Source organism: Equus asinus, chromosome 14 (genome assembly GCF_041296235.1).
Source record: "Equus asinus isolate D_3611 breed Donkey chromosome 14, EquAss-T2T_v2, whole genome shotgun sequence".
NCBI lineage: Eukaryota > Metazoa > Chordata > Mammalia > Perissodactyla > Equidae > Equus > Equus asinus.
In genome coordinates this window covers 31185997-31206457 of record NC_091803.1, presented here as the reverse complement: position 1 = coordinate 31206457, position 20461 = coordinate 31185997, and the positions used below count along the sequence as shown (strand labels likewise).

General features: G+C 36.6%; 1 protein-coding gene, 1 long non-coding RNA gene and 1 pseudogene across 2 annotated transcripts; all 3 read right to left on the bottom strand.

Annotated features, from left to right (window-relative positions):
- Nucleotides 1-682: 682 nt before the first annotated feature.
- Nucleotides 683-6811, bottom strand: LOC106846144 (THUMP domain-containing protein 1). The gene is given in 6 exon segments (XM_044747492.2): nucleotides 683-3860; nucleotides 4427-4548; nucleotides 4551-4661; nucleotides 4664-4867; nucleotides 5588-5833; nucleotides 6781-6811. Coding segments are annotated over 6 exon segments (720 nt in total). The 3' UTR covers nucleotides 683-3854.
- Nucleotides 6812-14526: 7715 nt separating this feature from the next.
- LOC139040252 (ERI1 exoribonuclease 2-like) lies at nucleotides 14527-16167 on the bottom strand (annotated as a pseudogene).
- A 65-nt stretch (nucleotides 16168-16232) lies between these two features.
- On the bottom strand, nucleotides 16233-19221 carry LOC139040198 (uncharacterized). The gene is made up of 3 exons (XR_011494241.1): nucleotides 19124-19221; nucleotides 18468-18624; nucleotides 16233-16917 (listed from the first exon to the last, which is right to left on the bottom strand). It is a non-coding gene; the product is annotated as an uncharacterized lncRNA (long non-coding RNA).
- Between the last annotated feature and the right edge of the window lie 1240 nt (nucleotides 19222-20461).

The window sequence follows — 20461 nt, the reverse complement described above, 5'->3', positions numbered from 1 at the left end:
TGGCACTGCTTGGTGTGCCATGCTGTGGTAGGCGTTCCACATATAAAGTAGAGGAAGATGGTCACGGATGTTGGCTCAGGGCCGGTCTTCCTTGGCGAAAACAGGAGGATTGGCAGCAGTTAGCTCAGGCCTGATCTTCCTCAAAGAAAAAAAAAAAAGAATTCCCAGAGACAATCACTGGGAAAACCAAGTGAAATGTTTTAAGAGACCACAAATGGGGACAGACATAGGCTGATAAGAAAACTATGGCATTAAGTAGTTACAGGGCTGCTTCTTTTAGTCCTGGCTTCCTGATAATTCAGTGACTACTCTCTAAAGTGCTTAAGATTTTTCCTGCTGAAAAATTCAACTTAGTTTTTGTTTTGTACTTAAGCCAAAAAATAAATAAAAATCTAAAAATATTTGGGAAGAAAATTTTTATAATAACCAAACCAAGTAGCAAGGGTCAAATGATTAGTTAGAAAAGCACGGTGGACAATGAATTTATCTTGTGCCTGATTAATTCAAAATAAAGATTAGAACTGTTCCAAGAGAAATGTTCATGACAGAATTCTTTCTGCTTAATATCTTTACATATTTCTCATTCTTTAAAGTGGCTTAAAATATTAATGTTAAGGAATATAAACAATTCAAAGCCAATAAGTGAATTTAACTACTATATTACTATATCTCATTTTGGAGCAAATTCACGGTAAAATATCTTAAGCTTGGATTATGTAAAAGTATTTATTTATTCAAGAGCAACTAACAAATTTTTGTATCTTCACTTTTTAAGACAATGTACATGAGTTTTATTGATACATAATTTGACACAGAAACATCTTTTTTGATATATCTACTTATTAAGCAAGAGATTTATTACTAAGAGGCAGAAAGAGAAAGTACAGAACACCAACCTTTGGGGAACAAATTTATTTTGATTTTTCTGAAAATATCAAGAACTATGAATTACAAGCTAAATATTTGGCCAAACCAAAAACAAAATATAAGTAAAAATAACATTGACAAATCACGTTTAACCTTAGAGAAACATGTTTTAAAATACCAACTTTAACACTCTTTCCACCATGGTGCAAAACAAGTTTACCAAACCACAACACAGAAGTGGAGCTTTTTAATTGACGTAACTTTTTCTTTTTTAACAATTGGCACCTGAGCTAACATCTATTGCCAATCTTTTTTTTCCCTTCTTCTTCTTCTCCCCTAAGCCCCCCAGTACATAGTTGCATATTCTAGTTGTAGATCCTTCTGGTTGTGCTATGTGGGACGCTGCTTCAGTATGGCCTGATGAGCAGTGCTAGGTTAGCACCCAGGATCCGAACTGGTGAAACCCTGGGCTGCTGAAGCGGAGCACGTGAACCCCAACCACTCGGCCACAGGGCTGGCCCCTAACTGACATAATTTTTTAAAAGAAAAATTAAAAGAAAAAAGGCATTCAATTCCCACCCTGGAATCTTGTCATTTATAAAATAACATATTCAACTGTCAGTGGAAATAAACCTGAAAACAAATCTTGCAACGAATCAATTCAGATTCCAGCAGAACAGAGTATACTTGAGAGCTGAGGAAGAACACGTTTTTGTCACACTCAGGTCTTAACAAATATTGATAAATTCAAAAGGAGATTAGAACCAAACCACTAAGCCAAAATCTTTCTGTGGAGTAGCTGCTTTCACAAAGCAAAAGGAGCCCCGTTCCACAGAGTTGTATGTTCTGTAAGCAGATGGCCAATTTTACTCCCAGAGTCTCAGAGTCTCGCACCATCAAAATAAAAGTATTTTTATCTTGGACAAGTCTGATGAAGGAAATAAAACTCTATCCTCCAAATGACACTTTCAAAGCTCTTACCATCCTTTCAAGATGACTTCAACCTATTAAGAGCTAACTTTCTAAATATCTAAAGATATATCAGGAAGTTCCAGCCTGTCTGCATTAGCAAGGCCCTCTCTATTCTCTTTGCCCCTCCCAAATCCTTCTAGCCTGGTTTGCCAAGCTGGACCACTAGCTAAGAGGATAAAAACATATGCCCACGTTCACCAGCCATTAAATAAACAGCCATTGGTGCAGGAAGTCTTAACATTTATAATACTTCCAAACTTTTTAAAACTTAAAAATAAACCCATTTCCAAAAGCTAATTTCACAACCCCTTAATATTCTCAATCTGGACATCTTATTTTGTAGCCTTCTTCGGTGTTTGTCTTTTCAAGTTTTTTCCAGTAGTTTTACCCTGGAGGAACCCATGAAAAACTTTCAAATTAAAGGAACGTTCATGGTATGTGAGTGTGAGCACTAAGTTGAAGGAAGCTCTTGTTTCCCGCAAATCCAGAACTGTCTGACCGGGACTCACAGAGTTCTTTCTCTTCTCTCAAAGACAAAGTCTCAGGCTAAGAAGATTTAGCGAAAGGGTCCCTCACCCAGTCACACACCAGTGTTGGGAAAAGGAGGGGAAATGCTATTGAATTTGGCTCTGCAGCTCTTCAAGGATAGCTTTAGTAAGGCTTGAGACGCTGCTATTTTCCTTCATTCTCAAGCCCAATGGTGTGGAAACATTTCAAGAGTTCCTTTGGCAATGTGCTTGTTCCAAAGACTCAGTTTCTTTTTTATCTAAGAAGCTTATCACTTTTAGGAAAAAAGAATTTTCTCCAGGACCTCGCAGAAACTTGTTCGTACAATGAAAAATGTCTGCTAAAATAGACTAATTTCTGCAGCCATTCCTTATCTTCAAAGCATTCAGCAAAATCTCTAAGTACTCTGGCAATTCACCTTCCAACTCAAATATCCTGTTGAGACCTCTTCCTCTGATAAGCCACTGGATTTCTGTATGTAGAAGATTTTAGGTGCTCTTTGGGCAGGCTTTAGTTTTGGGTTTTTTAAAAACATTCTTGCATAAATGGGTCTTTAATAAAGTTAACCAATTTTGTAGCATTATTGAGAACTTTCCCCATTTCATCGCTAAGTATTTTATATCAGCACTTCTCTGTGAAGAAAGCAGTGTGCTGTAATGTCAAGACCAGGATTTTCTTGTATTAAAATGAGGCAAAACTTGTCATGGAGCCAATCATTGATGGGGTAGCAGGAGTACAGATGACAGACCTTTGGTTTTCAGATAAGGAGACCCATTAAATTTATATTTGCCTGTGTCTGGGGAGGCGCCTAGCAGCAGAAAACATTTTCATGAATTTCAGTATCATTTACATATCTTACAAATGCTACCCCATGACAAATATTTGTGAAATGTGTTGACACGTCAACGCAGATAGAGAAGCTGCTGCTTTTCAGTTAATTATACAAATCTCTTTAGCATCACATGATGTCAATTTATTAAATTGAGAGTACAGTCATTTCGATTTCTTGTACTGTTTCTTGCCCTAGCATTTTAATGTTGGTATTATTAGATTCTTACCAACTATGTGAATTTTTCTTTCCTAGAATAAATTATGCTACTAAATAATTTGATTACTAAACCTTTTCACTGAATGTGATTTTCCAACAAAAGCTTTACTGTTTTGATATTCCAAAAGCCATTTAAAATAATCAACACCCTTACTTATCAAATGGCTATGATTTATAGTTACAATTGCTGGAGCAAACACCAGATTTCTAAGTTGCGTTCCACAGACAACATACAATGGAATAGGACAGCTTGGATTTTGAGTGGCTATAAAACCACTGAGAAGTAGCTTTCCTTGTAAACAAAGAATTTCTTTGTGTCCCTTTTTGCTCCAGTAAACTGTAGTAACTCAGAACACTTAATTCTTCCTCACTAACCTTATAGGAAATGTCTGCAGTTCTATACCTAGAATGGTCCTCTTCTATCTCATACCTCGCCTTCAAAAACTGCAGCACTGGACCGTCAGATCTGTTTGTAAGCAACAAACGTTAATAAAATATAAAAACAGGCATAATAACTAAAAAAGAAAATCACAAAAAGTACAAAAACTTCACAGAACAATTCACTTCTAACCTATATGACCCATGTTTTTGCAATGTTTACAACAAAGTGGCAGGGGACAGCTGAGTTGCAACACAAAAAAATTCCTTCCTTAGAATGAAAATTTCCCTCTGGGTTTATCTTTCACAAAGCTTGTTTGCTCACACTAAGTCAGCTGGCAGTGCAGGAGAGGCTAGGAAAGGTAGTTATAAGGGAGAGGCCATCGTCATCCTCCTACCACTCTCCTCTCTGTGCAAGTGTTCACCAATTATCCACAGCTTCTCTTAGCTCACCCAAACGCATGTGGGTGACTGCACACTGCCACACAGAGCAGAAAAGATCTCTAACAAAACTGTTAACAGGGCTGCTCAATCATTGTTCACCACTGTGAGCACAGTATTATGCAGCACACACAATTCAAAAACTGTATTTTCAGTCACAGTTTTATATGGAATTCCAGAAACATCCCACAGAACCCCAGTGGAGAAACTCACCTCCAACATTGATCGACTTTTTTCCTCTGAGAGGCCATTTTCATTTGACTCACATCCTTCTGTGACCTGACTTGCAAATTCAGGTTTAGCTCCTCCCTCATTCACCACCTTAGTCTCAGATATGGTTCTGTCTGCTCCAGCTCCTCACCATCCTCTGGTACCACCTGCTGGTTATTCGACCCTTCAGCTGGGTCATTTTGACTAGATTTGTCACCAGATTCCAATTTAGATTCTTCCCATTTCCTGCTTGTGCTGCCTCCTTTGGATTAAGCTGTGATGGGTCCTTAGCATTCTTCACCACCTCCCGGAGACTATATTTTCTGAACATATCATCTTTCACAACAGTCAGGCAACAGGCAGCTTTAATGATTTCTACTACCACTGTGTACTGTGGATTGCTAAAATCCACTCTATTTTCCAAACTGAGGCTGTCTACTATTCCTGTAATAAAAAGAATAGCGAAACAGTCTGAGAAGGATACATGAAGCTTGATGGATACAAAAACAATCTTTCATCTCTTTCTGTTTGGGACTTGTTAAAGTAGTATATAAACTAATACCCTCACCGTATATATTCTAGTCCACTACATGGACCTCAATGAAATTCCATAAACTTTTTCAATAAATAAATACAAATGAAATCCTGAGAAAGAGATTTTTGTTTTTTGTTTCCCAAAGAAAATTCAATCTTGATTTGGAAAAGATTTGATATCTATCAGGAAATCTCATATGCAACATATTGAAACCAGTTACATTGGATATTATTTTAAGGACTTTAAAAAAATTTTTTTTTTTTGAGGAAGATTAGCCCTGAGCTAACTACCCTCAATCCTCCTCTTTTTGCTGAGGAAGACTGGCCCTGAGCTAACATCCCTGCCCATCTTCCTCCACTTTATACGTGGGATGCCTACCACAGCATGGCGTTTGCCAAGCGGTGCCATGTCTGCACCTGGGATCTGAACTGGCGAACCCCACACCGCGGAGAAGTGGAACGGGTGAACTTAACTGCTGCGCCACCGGGCTGGCCCCTATTTTAAGGACATTTTAATGTACTTGTTCTACACTCAAAAATGTAAGCCTTAAATCTTTAAAAACAAATTCTTAAAAGCATGAACAAGTATTTACTGTTGAACACCAATGTAAAATCACTACAGAAACATACCTGCCAAGTATTTGATAACTTCTGTATTCAAGTGACTGTTTTTTCAAGATTTGTAAACAATCCGAAATGTCCCTTTGTTTGGAGCTTTAAACCAGGGTTCCAAAAATGTTTCTCCATATTTTTTACTATCTTCTAAGAAAGCCTTGCATGTGCCTGAGATGGGTAACATTCATAGAATAACCCAAGTCACTGTCTTCTTGGTTTTGTACATATCCTGGAGAATATGATGTACTAATTTCTCAGATTCTAAATAAAGAAAAAATCAGCACAGAGCAAACAAATAAGTTAAGATTATAAGTTCTCAGACATTTTAAAGACTCTTCAGGGGCTAATCTGGTGGCGTAGTGGTCACACTTTGGCAGCCCAGGGTTCAGGGGTTCAGATCCTGGGCATGGACCTACACACTATTCATTGAGCCACACTGTGGTAGCATCCCACATACAAAATAGAGGAAGACTGGCACAGATGTTAGCTCAGGGACAATCTTCCTCAAACAAAAAAAAAAAAAAAAAAAGAGGAAGGTTGGCAACAGATGTTAGCTCAGGGCCAATCTTCCTCACCAAATCAATCAATCAATAAAAAGACTCTTCAAACTCTCTGAAATGAATTTTCATTGGCCATGATGTAAGTTGACAGAAGAGCAGCAGAAATTATCATAATGAATTTTAAATAGGTCCAACTACCCAGTTTTCCAATTAATACTTCTTCAGTGCCTACTATGTATTAACACTGTATCTAATATGTGAACTCTTCAGTATTAATACTGCTTTCACTAAAAACAATTGTTCATGAAGACATTGGACTTAACATTTTTGTGAAGTCTGATTTTATCCAACACCACCACCATACTGTTTCTTTTCGTATAACAATAGCAAACATCAAAGTAACAAACATTACATAGCACACATTTTTTACAAAAACAAACAAAACAACATCTGCAAGTCACTTAAAACATTTCATTATCCATTAGCTACATTTGTACAGAAGTCTAGATCTCTAACTGTGGAGGAGTCTCAGAACCACGATTTGCACAAGATCATGATGTAGTCCTTAGGCCACATCCTGACTACATACAAGTCTTTTTTGTGCTGCTGGGTGTTTTCAATAGTTTTATATTAGTTAACTGCATTTAAATACCTAGAACTTCTCATGATTTCCAACTTCTTTTGAAAAATTAGAAGATCTGGCCCTACCAGGACTACATTCCCAAACGGCTGCAACCATTCCAAATCAGCCAGAGCTGAGTAGCAGCTGCTCCTTTTAAACAGAACTTGCATTCTTGTTTTGCCCAAAGTTACATACAAAGAAAGTAGCAAAGCCAGGTTTCCACTCCACCACCCCATTCTACCTCTCTATATGCCTAGTGCTAACCACTCCATATGCCCAGTGCTAACACAGTGTAGAGAGGATGCAATCAAATGATTAACTGGAGGCACAACCATGAAGCCATTTTGTAGGGAGTGTTCTCTGAGACAGGGAGGTGTCCAGATATTATAGGTCCAATACTCTTAAGGCATATTGGTCAGAAATACCTAGCCCAAGTGTCACACCTATCCCAAATGCCACAACAACTGATGTCAAAAGCTATAATTAACTACTTATGTGAAACTCCCAATGGCAGATGGCTCAATATTGACAATAAAGCTTTTAAGAGACTGAGACATCACTCTCCTCAAAATGCAGAGGAAGAAGGGAGTTCCCTCAGACTGCGGTACATATAATTTATAAATGTTTTCAAGGAGTGACGTCAGCATCATGGCAGAGTGAGCTCTTCCCTTAGACTCTCCTCTCTAAGATACAATGAAAAGGACATTCATAAACCAACAGAAGACACTTACACAACACAAAAGACGTCTGAGAGGCCCACGCAGCCAAACATCTGAAGGTGGAGGTGCTGAACCCCCAAGAGGAAGTGGAAGGAGGTAAGGGCATCTCCTCTCCCTCCCCCAGTGGCAGTGATCCAGGCCACACGACCACAGGTGGCTCTTAGAGGAGAGGGGGGAGGGGTGGTTCTCCATGGGAACACCTTCGCTCTGCAAGTTGCCTCACAGCCCATGGGAAGGTTCCAGACAGAAGTGGCTAAGCTATTCTGGGCGGGTCTTCATCAAATCAGCATGCCAGGAGAGCAGACAGCAAGGGCAGAGCAGGAAAGCCCCCAGGATGAAGCAGGTAAAAGAAAGTGCCCCTCCCACTGCCCAGTGCTCCAGCTCAGCCAGTCAGCGAGTGGCCACACCTATGTTAGAAAAGCAGCAGCTGTGAGCTAGTGAGCTGGGGAACACAGTGGGCTCAGAATACACAACTCTTGACCCCCATCCAGTGATGGCAAGTGGAAGCTGCAACCAGATACTACACTATGCAGAGGCACAAATTTACGTCATCAAACATTATGAAGAAATATATTAATACTCCAGACGAGAAGCAAAATGATAAGCACCCACAAATCAATCCTGAAGGCAGAGGAATTTATAATCTAAATGACAGAGAATTCAAAATAGCTACCATAAAAAAAACCAACAAATTACAAGAAAATACAAATAGTTTAATGAAATCAGGAACATTATTAATGAAAAGTGGTAATTCTTTACAAAAGAAACTGAAACTATAAAGAAAAACCTACCAGAAATGTTGGAGGTGAAAAATACAATGGTTGAGATACAGAAAAATCTGGACTCCCTGAATAACAGAGCTGATATTCTGGAGGACACACTTAGCGGTCTGGAGGACAGAAATATAGCGATGCTTTAGATGGAGGAGGAGAGAGAACTAAGATTAAAAAGAGATAAAGAAATTCTCTGAGAAATATCTGAGTTGATTAGGAAATGCAACATAAGGATTATAGGTATTCCAGAGAGAGATAAGAAGAAGAATGGAGCAGAAAGCTTATTCAAAGAAATAATAGCTGAGAACTTCCCAAACCTGGGAAAGGAGTTGGAAACATAAGTGAAAGAAACTAATAGAACTCCTAATTATATCAATGTAGAAAGACCTTCTCCAAGGCATATACTAGTAAAGCTGGCAAAAGCCAATGACAAAGAAAAAATACTAAGGGCAGCAAGGCACGAAAAAACAACTTACAAAGGAACCCCTATAAGGCTTTCAGCACATTTCTCAGCAGAAACCTTAGAGGTTAGAAGAGTGTGAAATAGTATATTCAAAATTCTGAAAGACAAAAAATTACAGCCAAGAAGACTCTATCTAGCGAAAATATCCTTCAGATATGATGGAGAAATAAAAACTTTCCCAGACAAACAAAAGCTAACGGAGTTCATCACCAGAAGACGCCCCCAAAAGAAGTGCTCAAGAGACCCTCATACCTGAAAAAAAAAAAAAAAGAAAGGGTTTACAAAGCCTTGAGCAAGGAGATAAAAAGGTAGACAAAATCAGAAAATTGCAGCTCTCCATCAGAAAAGGTTAGCAAACAATTAAAACATTAAAGACAAAGGGAAGGAAAACATCTAAAATAAATATAACCTTGTCATTTTAGCCACAAACTCACAACACAAGATGGAATAAGTTGTGACAATAATAACTTAGAAGGGGGAGGGGAAAGGGATGGAATCAACTTAGTCTAAGGAAATAAGAGGCTAGCAGAAAATGGACAACCTCATCTATGAGATTTTTTATACAAATCTCATGGTAACCACTAAACAAGTAATCAGAACAGAGACACAAATAATAAATAAAGAGAAAACTGAGAAAACCATCATATAGAACTATCAAAGTGAATTGATAATTGGAAATACATGGGACAAGAAACAAGGGAAATGCAGAAGAACCAGAAAATGAGTGATAAAATCGTAGGGTTAAGCCCTCACATAACAATAATCACTCTAGATGTAAATGGACTGAATTCTCCAATCAAAAGACACAGAGTGGCAGGATGGATTAAAAAAATGAGACCCAACGATATGCTACCTCCAGGAAACACATCTCACTCCTAAAGACAAACACAGGCTCAGAGTGAAGTGATGGAAGACGATACCCCAAGCTAACGGCAAACAAAAGAAAGCAGGTCGTGTCATATTTATGTCAGACAACGCAGACTTCAAGATAAAACAGTTAATGAGAGACAAAGAGGGGCAATATACAATGATAAAAGGGACACTCCACCAAGAAGACATAACACTTATAAGTACTTATGCACCCAACAGAGGAGCACCAAAGCAACTATTAACAAACTTAAAATGAAATATTAACAACACAATAATAGTAGGGAACATTAACACTCCACTTACACCAATGAATAGATCATCCAGACAGAAAGTCAACAAGGAAACAGTGGAATTTAATGAAAAACTAGACCAGATGGACTTAGTAGATATATAAAGAACTTTACATCCAAAAGCAGCAGAATACACATTTTTCTCAAGTGCACTTGGAACATTCTCAAGGATAGATTATATGTTTGGAAACAAGACAAGCCTCAACAAATTTAAGATTGAAATTATCTCAAGCATATTTTCTGACCATACTGCTGTGAAACTAAAAATCAACTACAACAAAAAAGCTGGGAAAGAAACAAATATGTGGACACTAAACAACATGGTATTGAACAACCAATGGATCATTGAAGAAATTAAAGGAGAAATCAAAAAGCATCTGGAGACAAATGAAAATGAAAATATACCATACCAACCCATAAGGGATGCAGCAAAAGCAGTCCTCAGAGGGACATTCATTGCAATACAAGCCCACCTTAACAAACAAGAAAAATCTCAAATAAGCAATATTAAACTACACCTAACAGAATTAGGAAAAGAAGGACAAACAAAACCCAAAGTCAGCAGAAGGAGGGAAATAATAAAAATTAGAACAGAAATAAATGAAATTGAAACAAAAGAAAAGTAGAAAGGATCAATGAGATATTAACAAAGAGTTATGATATTAACAAAGAGATATGAAACAAAGAGTTACTTCTTTGAGAAGATAAACAAAATTGACAAAGCCTTAGCCGGACTCACTAAGAAAAAAAGAGAAGGCTCAAATAAACAAAATTAGAAATGAAAGAGGAGAAATTACAATGGCTACCACAGAAATACAAAAGATTATAAGAGAATATTATGAAAAACTATATGCTAACAAATTGGACAATCTAGAAGAAATGGATAAAGAAGAAACGAAGAATCTCAATAGACCAGTCACAAGTAAAGAGAGAAGCAGTAATCAAAACCCTCTGGAGAATTCTACCAAACATTCAAAGAAGATTTAATACCTATCCTTCTCAAACTATTCCAAAAAATTGAGGAAGATGGAACACTTCCTAACACACTCTATAGGCCAACATCACCCTGATACCAAAGCCACACAAGGATGACACAAAGAAGAAAAATTACAGGGCAATATCACTGATGAACATAGATGCAAAAGTCCTCAACAAAATATTGGTAAACCAAATACAGCAACACATTAAAAGATCATACACCATGATCAAGTGGGATTTATACCAGGGACGCAGGGATGGTTCAACAGCTGCAAATCTATCAATGTGATACACCACATTAACAAAATGAGGAATAAAAACCACATGATCATCTCTATAGATGCAGAGAAATCATGTGACAAGATCCAACATCCATTTATGATAAAAACTCTCAATGAGTATAGAAGGAATATACCTCAACATAATAAAGGCCATATATGACAAATCCACACCAAACATCATACTAACAAGGAAAAACTGAAAGCCATCCCTCTGAGAACAGGAAGAAGACAAGGGTGCCACTCTCACCACTCTTATTCCATATAGTACTTGAGGTTCTGGCCAGAGCAATGATGCAAGAAAAAGAAAAAGAAGGAATCCAAACAGGCAATGAAGAAGTGAAACTCTCACTGTTTTCAGATAACATGACCTTATATATAGAAAACCCTAAAGAATCCATGAGAAAACTATTAGATATAATCAACAACTACAGCAAAGTTGCAAGTGATGGGGTTCAGGGCAGGCTGCCCCAAGATGTGCCACTCTGGTATGTGGACTATTTTGAGCTGAAGACAATAAAAGATCTAAAGACTCAGGAAGAGCAGCTGACCTTCCCCCAAAAAACTACCTAAAAGACTTTAACACAGAAGGTCTGTTCCAGGAAGGAGCTCATACCATATGATAGCTGTAGTATGATGTAAAATAGGTGTGATAAAAGGACACCAACAAACCCATTTTTTTGACATAGCAAAACCTGTTTAACAAACATTTGCATTCCATCTCGACGTAAATTGTCTTCCTCCCCTTTGAAGCCCCAAATCACTATCCCCAACATCCTCCTTGTCTGTAGCTGAAGATACTTAAACAGGCAGCATCAGCCAGATGGCTGAGTTACTCAGTTTCTTCTGTGTTTCTCCCATGTATACACGCTATTAAATGTTTGATTTTCTCTTGCTAGTTTGCCTCTTTGGTTATTTGGCCAGCCATAAGAACCTTAAGGAAAAGCGGGTTTGGGGGGGGGGGGTAGGGTGAGGAATTCTCCCACTTCCCTGACACAAGGTACAAACTCAACTTACAAAAATCAGTGGCATTTCTATACTCCAAGAACAAACTAACAGAAAGAGAACTCAAGAACACAACCCCGTTTACAATCACAACTAAAGAATAAAATATCTAGGAATAAATTTAACCAAGGAGGTGAAAGACCTATACAATGAAAACTAAAGACATTACTGAAAGAAATTGATAATGACATAAAGAAATGGAAAGATATTCCATGCAAATGGATTGGAAGAATAAACATAGTTAAAATGTCCATACTACCTAAAGCAATCTACAGATTCAATGCAATCACAATCAAATTCCCAATGATATTCTTCACAGAAACAGAACAAAGAATCCTAAAATTCAAATGGGGCAACAAAAGACTGAATAGCTAGAGCAATCCTGAGAAAAAAGAACAAAGCTAGAGGCCTCACAATCCCTGACTTCAAAATATACTACAAAGCTATCATAATCAAAACAGCATGGTACTGGTACAAAAAGAGAAACACAGATCAATGGAACAGAATTGAAAGCCCAGAAATAAAACCACGCATCTACAGCCAGCTAATCTTTGACAAGGGTGTTAAGAACGTACAATGGAGAAAGGAAAGTCTCTTCAATAAATGTTGTTGGGAAAACTGGACAGCCACATGCAAAAGAATGAAAGTACACCACTGTCATTCACCATACACAAAAATAAACTCAAAATGGATCAAAGGTAAGACCTGAAACCACTGAACTCCTAGAAGAAAATATAGGTAGTACACTCTTTGACATCTGTCTTAAAAAGATCTTTTCAGATACCACATCTACTCGGACAAGGGAAACAAAAGAAAAAATAAACAAGTGGGACTTCATCAGACTGAAGAGCTCCTGCAAGGCAAAGGACATCAGGATCAAAACAAAAGACAATCAATCAATTTGGAGAAAATATTTGCAAATCATATATCTGACAAGGGGTTAATCTCTATAATATATAAAGAACTCACACAACTCAACAACAAACAAACAACCCAATCACAAAATGGGCAGAGGATATGAATAGGCATTTCTCAAAAAAAGATATACAGATGGCCAACAGACACATGAAAAGATATTCAACATGACTAACCATCAGGGAAATGCAAATCAACACTACACTAAGATATCACTTACACCCGTTAGAATGGCTATAATCACCAAGATAAAAAATAGCAAATGTTGGAGAGGATGTGGAGAATAGGGAACCCTCATACACTGCTGGTGGGAATGTAAACTGGTGCAGCTATTATGGAAAACAGTATGGAGAATTCTCAAAAAATTAAAAATAGAAATGCCATATGAACCAGCTATCCCACTACTGGATATTTATCCAAAGAACTGGAAATCAACACTTCAAAGAGACTTATGTACCCCCATGTTCATTGCAGCATTATTCACAATAGCCAAGACATGACAGCAACCCAAGTGCCCATTGACTGATGACTGGATAAAGAAGATGTGGTGGAATGGAATGGAATACTACAATGGAATACTACTCAGCCATAAAAAAGACAGAATCATTTCATTTGCAACAACATGGATGGACCCTGAGGGTATTATTTTAAGCAAAATAAGCTAGACAGAGAAAGACAAACACCACGTGATTTCACTCATAGTGGAAGATAAACAAACACACAAACAAAGGGAACAGTTCAGTGGTTACCAGGGGAAGGGGGTTGGAGACTGGGCACAAAGCATGACGAGGGGCACTTATATGGTGACGGACAAATAATAATGTACAAGTGAAATGTGACACTTTTGTAAACTATTATGACCTCAATAAAAAAAGAATATCATCAATTGCCAAGGAATTTTTAAATGTACAGTATAGAAGTAATTTCTGAACCAAATCTGTTGGTTTTCAACTCATAGTTGAATAATTCTTCTGATACATTGATATACAAACCAGAGCCAATCTTCAAGCATTGAAATAAAACTAAAAAACTCATACAAGTTTTTAGAAAATATAACAGAAAATTATCATAATTCTCAAAGTACAAGTATCTACTTGAAAATAGGCTAGGGATTTTCATTAGTCACATTTTTATTCAAATAACTTAAAAACAGTTTAAAATTTGTTTCAAGGTCTAACTGTAAAACAAGGATATCATATACTATGGTTGCTTATTATATTTAATGTAATAAATACAGTTTACAGAATATTTCATTTGTGGTTCTTAAAAAAGTATGATAAATTTGGCAAATAATATATGAAATATAAATAAAATAGTGTAAGACATTATCAGAATACTCGTAATGTTCAGGAATTCAAGGAACAATCAGGAATCATACGTGAATAGAAGACAAATGTCAGATAACTGGTGAATCAAATTAGAAACCTGTGAAATTTACTTTTTCTCTGTTTTCACTGTGTGTGTGTGTATGTGTTTAACAGCTTCACTGTCATCTACAGACTACGCGAAACCCTCATAACTTGCAGCCGTATACACTTTTTTCTCTTTACTATACTAAAAGTCACATTAAAGTAAAAATAGTTTAGATGTAAAGAAAGTTTATCAACTCCTCATTGATGGTCTGAGTCTCCATGAATTTTTAGTAGAAAACTCTACATTTCTGTCATAAACAGGGCTTATTTCTGGAGAACTAAAAGTTTATTCCTGGGGAATGAGACAGAACTATGCTATTGGCTCTTTCCTTTTGAAGTGTTTATTCCCATTTGAAATAACCTTGTCTGGTTTTTTGGTATTTCCCAATAGGGCAACAGTAGAAGACTTTTCCATGGTTTGGTCCATTATTAGAAACAAGCCTCTTAGATCTTCGGTCACACTTGCATAAAGGAGGTGTCATCCTCCCACTCTTCCAAGGTTCTCATAGGTTAACTGTAGAAGTTAAGACAGAGGGGAGAACCTTCTGGGAAGACCTTCTCCCTGGGGAGCCAAGAGATGATGTGGGCTTTTCTTCATGAATAGTGAAGGTCTGTTTTTTGGCTGGTGGGAAAGCTGAGGGAACGGATGGACTCCTTTCAGTACCACCTAAAAGAAGAGGATGTTTCCCCAAAACTGAAGGATGAGACATACTGGCATTAACGCTGTTGAAGCTACTTGATTTGCATTCAGGTAATTTAAAGTCAGAAACATCTGAACCTGGATCTTTGGCTTCTTTTACATCATAAATAGTAGTATGTAAACTCTTATACACAGCAGACTTAGAGGTTTCAGATTTTTGACAAGTTTCCTCTGTGCCTCCAAAGTTTTCATGACTTAGCATTTCAGATTCTTTTAAAACCATTAATCTTTCTCCAGAATTAAATGAAGTATCTAAGTTTGAGTCACTAATAGCAAGTATAAATCTATATTTTGCTCAGGCTGAGAGGCTAGCAGTAAAGCTACATCCTCCCAATTGGCCAACACAAGTAAACAGTCAAGAGCAGAACTCATTTCTGTATCAGAAACATGAATAACAGATGAAATGGCAGTTCAAACAAGTACCAATTCTGAACCAATTGCTGAAGACTTAGATCTGGTATTAAATGCAAGACGTTCATTTTTTATTTGTTTCTGCATAGGTGCAGCCAAACTGGGAGACTGCAACTGCCCCAGAGATGTGGAGGACTTAGCATTAAAAAAAGACAAACAGCTTTTGACCTTGTGAAGATCCACTTTTATATCGTTCTTTAGTTGTAACTGATCTTGCTGTACCATTATAGGAGAATTGACACCAATTGATGCCATTTTAACTTTTTCATGAGGATTTATTGTATTTTTAGGCTCACTATTAAATATGCTGGGACCCTGAATGTTACTGTTGCAGGCCAATGTTTCTTCAACTTGATTTGTATTCAAATTTCTGGCCAAAATGTTGGGATTCTTCTTAGTGGGAACCTATGATTCCACAGACAAGTCCAACAACTTTAGAAACTGTGTATTCACAATTTCTCTAATATACGTTAAATGATACCACAAAAAAGAAAAACATCTTGAATGATTGATTTATAAATGATTGCACATATGACATCTACATTTCATTGAACCTATGGTTACTTCTGGAGTCTGAGATGACAGGATAAAAGAGGCAAGACACCACTAACCTTGATCAAGGACCTTGTAATTTTCATGAAGCAACCATCCCTGATCATTTTCCAAGCAAGAAGGGCAGTATTCGGAGAATTATCCAACCCTGACGAAACAGCTACCAAACACAAATTTTGTGGTATCAGTGTAAAGATACATAGCACAAAAGCCCCCAAAACCAAAAACCACCACTTAAATAGAAATTGGAACATACTGTTAGTTTTATGATCATCTACTAATTTTAATCATGATAAATTGGTCTCGTGGAAAGCTGTGGCAGCCTTACCAATGAAAGACAAGATCTCCCACATTCACAGAGGACGAAGTGAAATCTCGTTAGACAGTTCACAAAAATATGAGGAACATTCTGTAGGGACCATGTCTCACGAGTAATCTAATAGTCTTGTTCAGGTTTTTCACTAGTCCACTGTATTATTTGGGCATTTGTTTAATCTTCACTTGGTTTGGCTAATTCTTTTCATTCTTTTTAGCAACCAGAAAACCATTAGATGGCAGTCTTTATTTTACAATACTTTATGAAAGTCAATTTGAAAGTCTTAGAAACAATTCGAATTGTATAGATTAGGAGCTTTCTTTAGGCTGAAGGATATTCCTTAGTAGTGACATCAGAAAAAAGTAAGATTCATACGAAAGACTTTATACAAATAAAATGACTTACATAATAAAGTGATTTTCAATTTACACTAACCAGAATGTTCTCATCCCAAGAATTCTATTCCCACTTCCTGCAGGGCACAACTTAGTCTTTTTGGTTTTCTTCTGCAGAAAATATAATCGAATAAAAGAAGACGTATCTACAAAAAAGGATTACTATTTGAAAGGCTTTGTATTAACCATTTACTTTTCATAATTTTTCATTCTATTAGATTTGGAAGGTTCTTACTTTTGTTGTGTTGTTTTTACATACTTTAAGAAATGTATCTATGTGAACATTTCAAAAGAAAAGATTTTATTTGTAGAAACCCATACTCATGTGGGATAAAGTTTAGTCATTTTTCTTTTTTTTTTCTGCTTTATCTCCCCAAATCCCCCCCAATACATAGTTGTATATCTTAGTTGCAGGTCCTTCTAGTTGTGGCATGTGGGACGCCGCCCCAACATGGCCTGATGAGCAGTGCCATGTCCGCACCCAGGATCCGAACCAGGAAAATCCTGGGCCAGTGCAGCAGAGCGCGCGAACTTAACCACTCAGTCACAGGGCCGGCCCCCTAGTCATTTTTCAAGAGAAGGAAAGTGAACATGCCTCCATCTTTGACCCTTGCCTGGTAAGTTACTCTGAGATCAATCCAAGAATTTAAGAATACGGGTTTTAACAGCTGTTTTCTTTTACACTCATACTCCAAGAAAACCCCAAGTCCCAGTCTGCATGAAGTATATTAAAATAGAACAAAGTCAATGATGCCAACCTGAAGTTTACCTCCTCTGGATTTTCATTTATGTGAGCCAATAAATTCCACTTATTTATTTACAAAAAGACAATGATGCCAGCAGTTTTTACTTATGCTATCATCATTTATAAATAAAACACTAAAAGATGATATAAAATAGAATAGTAAGATTTAGAATAATATATAGTGGTATATTATCATGCTATAATAATATAACATATAAAATAGTAAGATTTAATTTCTCTGTTAATATCTAACAATTTTTCACTTTACATACTTTCTATTAAGAAATTAGTTGGTAACTGAGTTTCAAAGTTTCTTAAATACCCAATAAAATACACCGATTATTTCAGGAAGAAGAGTAAGGCGTCAAATTACAAAGGCTATAGGGAGAAGGTTATTTGCTTTCAATATTCTAAGAAAATATTAATGTAATTGAGAAAACAGACATCTTATAGCAACCTGAAACCAAATATGACTATCAGTGCTATGCTATCAATGGCACAGCATTGCTATTAATGACTATTAATGATAATAATACATCATGGGCATACAAAAGATCTACCAAATGGCCCATTTTTTCTCTTGATGTCTATATTAGTGAGTGTGAAAGTATAAAAGGAAAGGATGTGAGTTAAATGAGAACTCTTTTTATTCAAGGTTGTAGAAAATAGCATGATAAGAGTTTTCACTAAATCATCTTTACCTGAATTCAGAAGAACAGACAGGAACACTCTAGAAAGATTCTTAAAGTTAAGTCTTAAAATTTTAAGGTATCTCAGAATGGTAATTTTAAAAATATGACTAAATTTACCATTCTTGTTTAACATCTGCTAGGCATTTGGATTTCTTTTCCTGGCCCAGGAGGTTAACAAGTATAATTCTTACTAGGGATAAAGAATTACATACTGGTAATGCTACTCACTTATAATTGATAGATATAATTTATGTTTTACCTGACTAAGTATCAAATGCACATAATTTTACTTTGGAAGTAGAAAGATCTGCAACCCCAGAAGCAAAAATAATTTTCTTCTGTTGCTGAGTCTTCTGAATCCATTTACAGAACTGAGATAAGCAAATCTTCAGAGGGACTCCTTCATCAACTTGAGCCTAAAGAGAGTCACAAATCTGAATTCAACAATCGAATTCCATAAAGACTGAGCACATAAATAGGAACTGTGGGGGGATATAACAAAGAAGAGGTTCTAACTGGCAAAGAGTTTATCTAGTGAAAGATGGTAAAACACATGAGAAAGAGACAATATAATGATTAGAACTCTTCAAGATAAGAAAAATTAGGTTGAGCAATCTAAAATCACATCAAAATATAATAATTAAATCCAGACTGATGGAAATTTGATGTCATTTAATTTCCACAAAATAAATTTGATATTCATTTTTATAACAACATTCTTCCCTATTTTTAAAGATTTCAGTGGACTTCTGGATGGGATATTTCTCTTAACACTGAATAAATCAAATTCCAACTGGTATATAGCTTTTGCTTTCTTTTTAAAACTGATTTCTGAATTTTAGTATTTGCATCATACTCGCTTGGTTTTTGGTTGGGGGCAGGTGGAAGAGAGGTGGGGAAAAGAGAAGGGCATACCTGCTTTATGCCTGGCAGTTCTGTGCAAAATTCAGAAAGAACTGGATGTTCTGGAGACTGAACATAAGCGTGGAACTCAGATTCAGTCTCTCCAGTTGATGTGTCTAGCAATACTACTGGAAATTCAACCACATGAAAGAATCAACTGACAATTGAATACATGATTGTTAAATTAATGCTGCAATCACTCTAAATTAAACATTGATTACCACCACATAGCATTATGAAACAATCATTGTTTTAGCCAAAGCATACTAAAATGACCAAAGCAGCATGATTATAATAAAGTTATGCCAAAGAATAAGTAAAAATATTAAAGTTACGAGTATATCTACTTAAAACTCTTGAACATATTTCCACAATCAAATATGAAGACCATACGGAAGTTAAAATGTACTTCTTTTTTGCAAAGGTATTTTTTTAGCTTCTGTGCAATTGAGATTTTGTACATAACCCTAAAACAAGTATTTTATATGATAACACATGATTATTTTATACGATGACACATTTAAGTATTTAGGTTTTTGTTCTTTTTTTGTCAAATCAGGTTTTATAGTAAACTACCAATTCATAGACCATTTTGTTTTCTTAAACTAGCTGTTGACTCATTTCTATCTATAAACCTTAAAGTTACTCATCTAGTGCTACTCTTGGCCATTGGCAGTCCAAATATGCTTATTTCCTGGCTCTGGTGGGGTTTCCCATCATTCCAGCATGTCCACTCAAAATCAATGACAATTAAGTAGTCATACGGCTGCTCTGCAAAAGATCAGGGTGTCCTTAGGCGCTGCCAGTGTTAAAAGTGCAAAGCTACAACATGTAAAGAAACTAAGGACACTACTTACTGGATTTGCTTCTTTCTAGATTTCCATTTGCTGGTGCAATTGACTTTCTCCTAGTTAATCCAAGCTGCCTAAAAATGTAAAACAACCCAATATGTTCAACAAACTCATTCACACTCCTGTTTGAATAGGCTAACAAACTAATGGTATAACCCTCACTATTAATGTAGTAATGTATTGTGAGTGAGAGGAAACTGACCTAAACTTTGAAGGCAAAATTTGTACTAACTGCTACCCTCTCTTTTGATTTCAGTTGTCATTTTACCTGCGTGGGCCTCAGTACCTATTGCAAACTTACACTAATTCTTTCTGCTCCCCTTGTTTTACAGTAGTACTGAAGAACTCAAGTGATTGTAGAGGTATAGAGGCACTGAAAAGCTTATTTTTTCACCTCTGCAATTTTCAAGCCCTTGCTGTGTGTACAGCCCAGTTCTGAGGAGACAGGGCAGGTCCAGCCTTCTTGGAGCTTAAAATATCTGAGAAAAAAAACAGACAT